The sequence below is a fragment of the Cicer arietinum genome, chromosome 3 (assembly GCF_000331145.2).
Source record: "Cicer arietinum cultivar CDC Frontier isolate Library 1 chromosome 3, Cicar.CDCFrontier_v2.0, whole genome shotgun sequence".
Classification (NCBI taxonomy): Eukaryota; Viridiplantae; Streptophyta; class Magnoliopsida; order Fabales; family Fabaceae; genus Cicer; species Cicer arietinum.
The window spans coordinates 30,670,797-30,682,710 of record NC_021162.2 but is presented as its reverse complement, the minus strand read 5'-3'; the positions used below and the strand labels follow the sequence as shown (position 1 = coordinate 30,682,710).

At 27.0% G+C, this 11,914-nt stretch overlaps 1 protein-coding gene across 1 annotated transcript in view; it reads right to left on the bottom strand.

Annotated features, from left to right (window-relative positions):
• The window catches only part of LOC101498486 (uridine/cytidine kinase UKL1, chloroplastic), an 8,008-nt gene extending 1,910 nt beyond the window's left edge, over positions 1-6,098 (bottom strand). Inside the window, exons 1-12 of the mRNA XM_004515240.4 lie at positions 5,778-6,098; positions 5,602-5,693; positions 4,993-5,062; positions 4,660-4,778; positions 3,376-3,472; positions 2,532-2,611; positions 2,139-2,333; positions 1,002-1,085; positions 838-898; positions 585-645; positions 270-363; positions 91-163 (exon numbers count right to left, since the gene is read on the bottom strand). Coding sequence (XP_004515297.1) covers positions 91-163; positions 270-363; positions 585-645; positions 838-898; positions 1,002-1,085; positions 2,139-2,333; positions 2,532-2,611; positions 3,376-3,472; positions 4,660-4,778; positions 4,993-5,062; positions 5,602-5,693; positions 5,778-5,952 — 1,201 coding nt within the window. The 5' untranslated portion in view covers positions 5,953-6,098. The remainder of the gene's footprint in view (positions 1-90; positions 164-269; positions 364-584; positions 646-837; positions 899-1,001; positions 1,086-2,138; positions 2,334-2,531; positions 2,612-3,375; positions 3,473-4,659; positions 4,779-4,992; positions 5,063-5,601; positions 5,694-5,777) is intronic.
• Between the last annotated feature and the right edge of the window lie 5,816 nt (positions 6,099-11,914).

Genomic DNA, 11,914 nt, shown 5'->3' with positions numbered 1-11,914 from the left:
CAGGAAAAAAAAACCAATCAAAATATGACACAGTAAGATGAAGTGGAACAATAAATAGAGGAAGGACATTTCAACGTTTCAAATCATCACCTGTAGCGAGGACAGGGTCGAGAAGCAAGACATGACGTTCTGAGATATCCTTGGGAAGCTTCTCATATATAAGCTGCTCAGAGAAGCAAATAATTTTCCATTAAATACAAACTACCATAGAAAACCTGTAGACGAGAACTACTGTAGTCAACTTCGTGGATTCCAAATAATAGACTTACCTGTTTTCCATTGTCTCCATCCCGGTGAATCAGAATTTTTCCAATTTTAATGCCTTTACAACATGCACGAAGTGCATTTTCCATGCTCTCACCACTATAATATAAAAACAATGAAAAAATTTCAGCCAGCTGGAAACAGCCTAAGTTAGAATGCAGTACTGAAAAAATTCGAGATGGTAAACACATCAGCAGCAAGAATCTGAGATTGTAAGATAGAAACTGGTCTTGTTAATTATCATCGTTGCATTTTTGGTAGCAACCTACCATTTGGACTGGACCTGTGAAAATTAATACCTGGTTCAAAGCTTAGCTCACCTTCGAATAATTGAAACACCACATAATTTCTTGCAGAAATCAACACCAGTATAGACAGATCCTGTAATATAAACCTCATTTCAGTCAATTAGTGGTGTCAACATGAATATCTGTGTTCTGCTGTTGCTTCCTAGCCATGCATGTTCAAGTTCACAAAGCACAAATATTGTTCCCCCCACAAGACAAGAGATGGTGATATGATGAACATAAAAGTAAAAAACTGCAAGAACTGAGTACAAGGAGTGATAATTGCCTGTTGGAGTAACAACTTGTTTTTCAGTAAAAGGCAGATGACCTAAACCATGCTCAACAACCTGATGACCAAGATCAGCAAAGGTAGTTATATTATATCTGTTAGTACTAAAACCCCATTAAGTAACTATGTTCAATTAAACAGAGCTATAGAGCACACAGTACCAGGCGTATAAGTCGATCAGAATAAAATACAAAATCATGCTTTGATATTTCTCTGTCACGAATCAATGTATGCATCCCCCTTATCTGAAATATATAACCATAATAACCAATAAAGGAACAAGAACAGATGAAACAAATCATTACATCAGTTTGTAACATGTGAACTTAAAGTTGCAAAAATTACCAATGCACAAACAACCCAAGTTCCTTTTTTCTAGAAAGGATATTTCACCCTCCATAATGTAGCTTATGGATTTGTCTTGTTTAATTACTCTAGTAAGGATAGGCCATGGTCTTGAAACATGGTTATCTTTAGTTTCTAGTTTCTTCAAGGACTTGATTATATATTGAAATTAAATATAAAGAACCAATCTGGATAAAATTTTCCACAAGCACTTATCGGAAATGAGAAGTTGATATGTTCTTACAATGACTAAGATTCTTTTAACGAATAATTCTTGGATAAGTTGAAATTAGCTTATGCACTTCAACTCTCTCAAAAGCAGTGTTATCAGTAGTGGATAGCAGAAAATAGCGAAATACCAAAAATCCGGTATGTGAAATAGCGGAGACCGCATAGAGATCAAATAACAAAATTATATATAAAAAAACGGCATGTTGCATAGAAATAAAATAGGTTATCGAGCCATAACGTAGCTTATATATTGAAAGTTATATGTATTACAGTGAATATAGGAGTAATACACACTACCTCTTTAGTTTTTCTATTAAAAAAATAGGCCACGTTTGGCACTCATGCAAAATCTTCAGTTTTATTATTTAAAAAAACCTAAAATTCTATTTTTTTTTCCGCTATCGCCGCTATTTCGTCTAGCAGAAATTGGAATAGCGGCCGCTATTCTCCTAATAGCGAAACTAGGATAGCGTCGCGGTCTTCATAGCCGATTCATCAAAATCCGCTATGCTATAGTGCTGCTATTGCCTCTATTTTACAACACTGCTCAAATATTCTTACTCTTTCAATCATAATATAACAAGTGCTTTTCTTACATTGAAATACAAATTCCAAAGATAATCCAATCTGCTTGGGTGAGTAGCAAAATTCAGGATATTCTACAAATTTTCAATTATTTAAAATGAAAAATAAAATAAAAATTGACAAATTATAAAAGATACCTGGAATGTAGATTGAATAACGTACACGTTTGGATATATTTTGCATAGATCATGTTGACCAAGCTTTGTGCGGATGTGTTGCACAATCAAATCAATGGCAACATGATTATCACCTCCACGAGGAATGATCACATCAGCATACTTCTTTGATGGTAGAACAAAGTCATCAAAAGCAGGCTTAACAAACTTTGCATACTACAAAAGACAACATTACAGGCTATTAGGAACAAACGTGCAATGTGATTGATGATATCTCATAAAGAATGTAAAATTCTCTCAATAATTTTTTACATGGAAAGCTTTCTATAAAATATAAAAGTTGTGTAAAAGAGTTATAGATATTATTATTAGCCTAATTGTTGTAAAATCATGGTTCCTATTTGTTGGACTTACCATTTCAAGAACAGAGTTTATGTCTCTGCCCCTCTCCACTGTGTCACGCCTAATTCTACGAGCAAGCCTCACATCAGCATCTGTAAGAAATTAATAACCAATATATTATTAGACAGAGAGAGGAGGGTGGGACCATGGGGGAGCTTCCACTACTACATAAGATAAAACAATAGAACCGTCTTGTGCAGTGGTCTTCAATTAAGGACCAGTAGCTAATCGAAGAATTTACAAAACAATGACAGGAATGAAAAGGAGGTGAATGTAGGGGAACATGGAGAAATGAGTTTACTAAACCCTTATATCATGTCACTGATCAAATATCAGGTAAGTTTCAGTTCACAAAACAGAGTTACCCGTGACAAAAGAGTATAGATCTAAACAATATACCGGCAAGATGTCTATTGGATGGAAAATTTAAACCGCTGTACAGTGAAAAGTGCATCTTGCAATTTATTTAAAAAATATAATACAAGCTACTCTACTCATTTAATTATTCAAATTTTCTAAAAAATTATGACAATAATTAGCATCCCAGTGGCTCAGCCATGGCTTCAGCCAACAGCAATTTTGTTGTGCATTTGCTATTTCTAGGAGTTTATATTTTCACATGCTTAACAAATGAAACGATTCATATATGATTCCAAGTATTTAATTTTACCAAAGGACTACAGAAATGCAACACAAAACATGACAATAGGAGAAATAAAGACGCAGAATATGGTTAAAAATAATTAGTAATCATAGCACTGTACTATATTTCTAGACCTATTAAAAAAACTTACACATGACATGATACATAATTGGAGGGGGGTGGTATTGGTATAAAGATAAAAATGTATCAAACCTGTGTCAACAAAGATCTTCATGTTCATCAGATCCCGAACATCTTGATCATGGAATACAAGAATTCCCTCCAATATAATGACATCAGAGGCATTGACCTGAGCATACACTAGAAATGTCAAATACTATTCAGAAAAACCTTCAAATAGAAAAAGGGAAAATATTAATGGTACGAATGGAACCCATCTACTCCAAAATTTCTGAAGTGTAAGTGTAATACCCATATCCGATATGATATCCTAGATACTTATCCTCCAATATTTTTAACATTTTAACAAAAATACTGACTGATACATTAGAGATACCATTTTGACACTTTGGGATACATCTCTAGCTTTTTGTACAGTTTTGTTCATCATTATTGTTGTCAATAGAATTGGAGTACGTACTCTGTTATTCATTTTTTAAAGATGTAAGACATGGTTGCAGGACACAAGTGCAACTGTACATGATCTATTTGATGACAGCGGTGACTAACTTCTTGAAGTGGTGGAGTTGTCTCTTGGTGAATTAGACTTAGAAGCTTTGCTTTGTGAGTGAGATGATGTGAGTCACCAAGATGAAAATGATATTACCAGTTTAATTAAGACAGTATATAGTTAGCAGTTGAATAGAGCCAAGTTAAGTCTAATTTTAAATAGGACTAGCGATAGTTTTTGTAAAATTGGACATTGGGTAGGGAAAAAATATATTTGCGACATGTTCACAAGGAAAAGAATGAGTTTTGATATGGACAAGTGAAATACATGTGCCTTTGTTTTTTTGTTACAATCGCAGGTATCTTTTGGTTCACTATCTTCATCTACATATCTTCAAATATAGTTATACATTAAGTAAAAATTTCAATGTATCTTTGCAAATATTATGCATTTATGTAAAAGATGTATATTTATTATAAACAACATGTGCCATGGAAAAACAACACGACCGTGATTGGGCCTCAATCATATTCAATGTATCTTTGCAAATATTATGCATTTATGCAAAAGATGTATAATTATTATAAATAACACGTGCCATGGAAAAACAACACGACCGTGATTGGGCCTCAATCATATTTGACCACAATTCTCCGCAATATCAAGTATCATGACGCGAACGTTACCGCAACAATGATTAAAAACTTTGGTTCCCTCTTACCACCTAAAGACGTTTCTTTTTTCACACGAGCTGCTTTTGCTTAGTTTAGTTAATCATTAAATTCAGGGATAAAAATAATAGATGACCTAAAATGGACAACGTCACTATAGAGAGAGATAATATAATGTACATTGTATATATATACCTGACGAAAACTGTCAGAAGAGCGTTGGTGTTTCTTGAAATCGTAAATGGGAACTTTGACTCTCTGGCCACTGATCAGCTTCTTCATACACTCTAACAGTTGCTCTGTGTCAAAAGCATCTACAACAAACAAACAAGAAACATTATTCAAATGAAACGCACATGCACTTTCAATGTAAATTAGTTTTCCATAGACATCCAATAAGAACTCGAACTCACTACTTTGCTACTTCTTATACAATCAATTTCAAAATATAATTATCAGAATAAAATGATACGCCAAAATTATAGAATAAAATTGGTTTACACTAACAATGTTTATAGTACTACTTACCAGGGTGGTCAAAATTGTACTCGTGCACGCGTTTCAATTCTTCTGGTTTCAACCCGCGATAAAAAGAATCCTGTACAGTTTAAAATAAAATAAAGTAAAAAAGAGTTTAAATCTTTACACACAATAAAGGTCAAAATTTTTACAATATCAACAAATCCCATCTAATCATAAATCTAACTTAAAAAATGAGTAAACCATCGTTTTAGTCCCTAAAAGTGTAGGATATTGTCAACTTTGGTCTCTAACTCAGCTAAAAATTCAAATTAGTCATCATTGAATCATCAAAACGTCAATATTGTATCTTTTAGGGATGTTTATATCAGTAAGTTGTATCTTTCAAGACAATTTTGATGACTCAAGGACTAATTTGAATTTTTGGCTTAGCTAGAAACCTAAGTGACATCATCCTACAGAGATTAAAATGGTGGTTTGCGCCTTAAAAAATAGTTAGGATTAAAATCAATTTTTTTAACAATCAGATAACTATGATTGATTCACATTATAAAAAAAAATCTTTATACGTACAATGTACGAGTAAAAGCCAATACAAAAATAAAATAACTGTATGATTGAAGAGCTGAAACTCAGAATGTAGTGTAGATAAAGTACCTGATTGACAAGTACGACACGGTGATCATGAAGCTGTTGAATGATCATATCACAAACGGTGGTTTTTCCAGAAGCAGTTCCACCAGAAACTCCTGCACCGTCATCACCGCAAATTGTTCGTTTCATTCAAAATTAGAGAGAGAGAGAGAGAGAGAAAGAGAAGAGTGATAACTGACCAATAACGAAGGGTTGTTGATTGGGAAGAGAGTCGGTGGTGGTTAGGGTTGAAACGGGAGCGAGAGAAGAGGTTGAGGGAGAAGATGGAAGTAAGCCGTCGAGCCGAAGGCCGGAGAAGTGGGGCCCAGATGCTGCTTCCATTGCGTAATCAATCGACGGTGTTTCTTCAGGCATCGCTTCTTTTTCTGTTTCAGACTTGTAGAGTCAAATGTGAATATAGTGATGAATGATATACTTTTTTTTTTGTGTTGCGGAGGAGAAAACTAATTGAGAGTTGTTTAATTGATTGGGAGATGAGAAAGGAAAGATATATTAGAGGATTGGATGTTTTCAAAGAGAACATGAAATAGAAGATTATAAAATGAAATAGTAATGAATATGTTCAATACTTTAGTGATAAAAAAAAATAAAAAATAAAAAATAAAAAATAAAAATAAAAAGGTGATGTTTATTTTATTTCTGTTTTACAAAACTTAGTGTCGTTTACCGAGGATTAAAAAATATTACATTTCAATAATTTAGAAATTGTTCATCAGGAATTTTTTATAAAAAAAAAAATTATTTACGATTTTAGTCCTTTTATTTTTATTAATTTATGAACTAATTTTTCAATTTAAAAAAAAAAATTAGTTATTTTCTTATATTTTTGAATTGAAAAATAACGATTTGATATATTTTAAATAATGTGAGATACAATTTTATAATATAGACTATTTAGATACATTAATTATTCATATGTCATTATTTAATTACAAATATACAAAATTTCTAAAGTTAAGTTTTTACAATATTTTATTTTAATTTTATTGGTGTTAATCATTTTATATCATCTATCATGTCACACGTTATTTAAAGTATATTACGTCCCTATTTTTTAGTTAAAAAACATAGGAAGAAAGCAAAAATTATAAAAATTTCTAATGAATAACTTTATATGTAGACTAAAACTACATTTAAACCAAAAAAATAAAGTTAATTCGTGTTTCACTACTATAATAAGAATTATTTTTAAAAAATAATTAATTATATAAAATAGTTTTAAATCAAATATTGATTTTTCATTTGAAGTAGTTTTTACATTATTTTACTATTATGATTTTTTTCAAAACAATAACAAACAAATAAAATCTCTTAAAAAGTAATTAAATTTTTAAAAATTGAATATTTTAAAAAATTGTAACAAATACACATCCGTTCTAGTTTAAATATACAATTTAATTAAATATTTTTATATAAGTGATTGTGTATAAGTTATTTATATAAAAACAATATAAAATAAAATAAAATTATTTTTATATAAATTATAAGTTATTTTCATGAAATATATTAGATAATGTATATAAATTAAGTGAAAATAATTTATGAGAATGTTATAATTAAGTTATTTTTATAAACATTCTCAAATAGTCACAAAAATATTTATACTAATCGATAAATTCAAATAAATTAATACAAATATTTTATTTTTTAATTTTACTATTTAAAAAAAATTATCAAATGTAATAACTTTAACTTTTGTGCACAGAGTACCTTAAACAATAATTTATTCCTTCTTTTTTTTATATGGCACTCACTATCTAACTTATTCATTTTTACTTTGTTTTTTATATTGAAACTAACTTATTCATTTGCATGCTAGTAAACAATAATAAGAATATTTAATTTTTTTAATCAATCAAAAGAGATTAATATTAACAACTATTCATCACATAAAGTGTGTTGTGAATATAAATAAATAAAAACTAAAATTCATAAAAAAGAAAAAAAAACTAAAAAAAAGAAAAAAAGAAAAGAGAGACACAATAAAATCTCGTAAAATACAACAAAAAAACTATTACACAAATTATTTTAGTAACATCCAACCTCGGATTCACGAGTGGCAGTCAGGATATACAACATACTAGGGGTGTTCAATGAATTTCACTGGTTGTTAGGGGTGTTCAATGAATTTCACTGGTTGTTAGGGGTGTTCAATGAATTTCACTGGTTGTTAGGGGTGTTCAATTCGTCAACATACTAGGATATGCAACATTAATATTACACAAATCATTATACTATGTTGCATGTCACTTTCAATGAACAGTATAGGTAACATACCAGATAGGTGTTCAATTCATCGACCATTAATGTGCTACGTATGATTTGGTTCAGTTATAAAACAGTTTAAAATTAGTTTATAAATATAAATTAATTTACTATTTTAAATAAATTTTTAGTTAGAATTGATTTTGAAATAATTATTCAAAAAATAATTTTGAAATTTTTTTAATAAAAGAATATTAAGTTTTTTTCAAAAATAAATAAATATAAAAAATTTCTCGATAAAATTTTTTTTCAAAATTCTTTGGACAATTTTTTAAATTTTTTTCAAGAAAAATTGTTTTGATTTTTTTCGAGAAAAATAGATATAAAAAGGAATTCAAAAAAAAAATTATTTAAATTATTTCTTTTTTTTTAGAATAAAAAAAGTTTTAATATTTTCTATATTTTTTTAAAAAAATAAATTTAAAAAATTTTGTAAGAAAAATTTCTTAATTAAGGTTAAAAATATTTTAAAATTGTTAAACTGATTTTTAAATTAAATTTAGTTAACTTAATTATTTTAAATATGTGGTTCAATATGAACTATTTAATTCAAATTAACCATATTCTTACATACCCCTTATATCAATGTATATTATCTCTTCCTCAATCAACTTCCTATATTATTAATATAATATTATATATATAAATATATATTACGTCACAAATGACATTTTATAGTGTGTCTTTTACAGCGCTTACTAAATATAAGCGTTGTTGTAAATATATTTTAAAAATAACAGAGTATATAACCTCGCTTTTTTGACAAGCGCTGTAAAAAAAACGATGTTGTAGGATCATATAGCGTTTGCGCATAATATTTATAAGGCTTTTACAGCGTTTTTTTACACAAGCGCTATAAAATGAAGCGCCCTACCATAAAAGTGTTTGTTGATTTACAACTATATTTTTTCGTGAATGTGTAAATTAGTAACTTATACATTTTTTATTTGTACTAAAATACACTCATGAACTCTTTTAAAAACAATACTTTGATAAATAAATATTATTGTAATTTTACTTTTTACATTTAAATTCTAATTTTTTCTTTCTTTCCATCAATGACTTTATTATCTCCTTCCAATCAAGATCTATTTTGGTTTTGTCCTCCTATATTTTTATTCTTTTATTTTTGTTTTTTTACCTTTATTCCATCAATAACTTTTTTTTTTCTTATTTAAAATAAAACACCATAGGATTTGTTTTCTACACTTTATTTGTATCGAAAACACTCTAGATTTTGTCAACAAAAATAAAATACTCTTTGCATTTTGTCTTTTTTATATTATGCGTGTCATTTGCTTTTTATAAATTTATAATAAATAAAATTATTACCTATTGAATACAACAATAGCTTTTTATAAATTTATAATAAATAAAATTATTACCTATTCAAATTAATACAACAATAATTCATAAAATAAAAAGATTAATACAACAATAACTTTACTGTATAATCAATTTTTTAATTGTAGATGATGCCAAAAAATAAAATCTTTAACATAGGTTAATACAACAATAAGAAATATGAATACAATTAGTGAAACTAAAAAATCATTTTTTTATGTTTGTTTTTTCAAAATAATTAAAATGAAACTTATAAAATTACCTTTAAATTTTATTTATTTGAGAGAGTAAATATAATTTACATCACTTTAAGAAATATAATTTACATCACCTTAATATAATTTATATCACTTAAAGAAATACAATCTACATCACTTTAATATATATTGTACATCAATAATCAAATTTTTAACACTTTATTAGTAATCATTGTATCATTATAACTAATATTCATAGGTGAGATTTTCTATTTCCTCGTCGGCTATACAATGTCCATTTTTTAAAACCGGAATCTTCAATCATGAATTTTAATACATATTAATTATAAGAACAATTCTCATTTATTATTTTAATCAATATTAATTTTCTATTGCATAATTTAACTACCATTTAATTTTTTTAATCAATTTCGAAATAAAGTAATATTATTGAATTTAGTTAAGAATTTGTATTCAAATCAAAGACATAACTAAAGTAATATAATTTCTATTAATATAATACATAATTTACATTTTTACACTATTAGTGGATCAATCACAATAATAACAGTTAATATTTTTAATTGAGATTTTTGTGTGTGCTTATTTTAGTATACATTGTTTAATTTTGAAAACCATAACCTTAAATTAGCAATTTCACTACATGTTGATTTTTAAGAACAATTTCCAATTTTTTTAATCAATTTCAAAATTATTTATTATTACATAATTTATATATATATATATATATATATATATATATATATATATATTGTAAATATTATACTAAATCAGCATCAATTTAATTTTATTGATTATATATTGTAAATATTATACTAAACAAGCATCGATTTAATTTTATTGATCCTTCCTATTAAATTTAAAATATGATAACTAACCACATGGTTATCAACTTTGTGGCTTTCAATTGAAATAAAACATGATTTATAAAACTTTTACTATGTAAATTACCATGATAATATATATAAAATAACATTTGGTTGAATAAAAAATTAATTATTATTTATTTCAACATTTTACAAATATTTTTTGAACAAAATCTATTTTGGATATATTTTCAAATCAAAATTTATAAATTGAATTAATTACAACAATTTTAAAAATATAATAAAGACATAACGTGTAGAATCAATATTAAATCATAATACACTCTATTTTTTAATAATATCTTTTGTGTATGGAAAACGTGACTTTTTTTCAATATAATTTATCTTTTGAGCAATATGAATGCACAATATATTAAAAAATCATATCAATTACAACCTAACTAAATTTGACAAATAATATAACGCTAAAAAAATTAACAACGAATCAAAGCAATTGAAAAACTACTTATCAGAAAAGTTTTGAATGTGCATATATTTTTTGTAACAAATTAATGATAATCACTATTAAATATATTTTCATACCGATTCAACGATAATCACTTTTGAATATTTTCATACCCAGCCATAGTATATTTTGCCAGGTCTATATATATAAAGAGAATTCTGCTGCTTCTTTAGTTATAAATTAAATAATATCTTTATATATTTTAAAACTCATAAATTTCTATAACAAATAAATATTATATAGCACAATCTTTTAAATAATCTTTGGAGATTACATTATCTAATCTCATAATATTTATTTATTTTATTTTTTTATGTGGTATGATTAATGTATTTTGTTGTACATCGTATTTTTCTATTTTTTTTTTTTACTATCTCTATAATGAATATTACATATTATAGCAGTTTTTTGCATACATAAAACATTTATGAGTAAAAAATATTTATTTATTTGGTAAAATACTATTTATACTATGGATATAATAAAAGTTTATATCAATATCATTAAAGTATTTTGATAAAAATAAATTTTATAAAATTACTATTTCTTTAGAATGTCTTTATATTGTGAGAGAAATTTCCAAAATATATTTGAAATTCTCTAATAGCTATATTAATGTAGTAAAATTAAATAACTTAATGTATCAATTGGTCAAATGGTTGTAATGCTTGGGTTAATTAATTCAAACAATTGTAATTGTTAAGTTACCAAAGGTTACAATCTTTTTCAATAGTTGTTTTCTTTCATCAATTGGTATGAGTTCAAGAGTTGTTTTATTTAACCAATTGGTATGAGTATCTCTAAATAGAGATACTTTAGAGGCAAAAAGGATAAGAACAAAAATTTCATGTTACATGAGTCAAACTTCTATAAAAAATATTTGAGTCATTTCTTCTTTTCTCTAGTGCACGAGAGTAAATGAAGAAACTTTATTCTGTAAACTACAATTGATCGATAGGCTTGATGTGAATGTGCAATTCACTCCAAAGATTCCAAAGTATCCTAAAGCTTATTGTGATACACACGCTTTAGAATTTATTTGTGCAACTTTCATCACCATCATCAAGTTCATCCTCTTCTTGTTCAAGATTTGTAGCATACCCCCAACAAAAGATCCAACAATCTTTAGGTTCGAGTTTCAATTATCAAATTTTTTA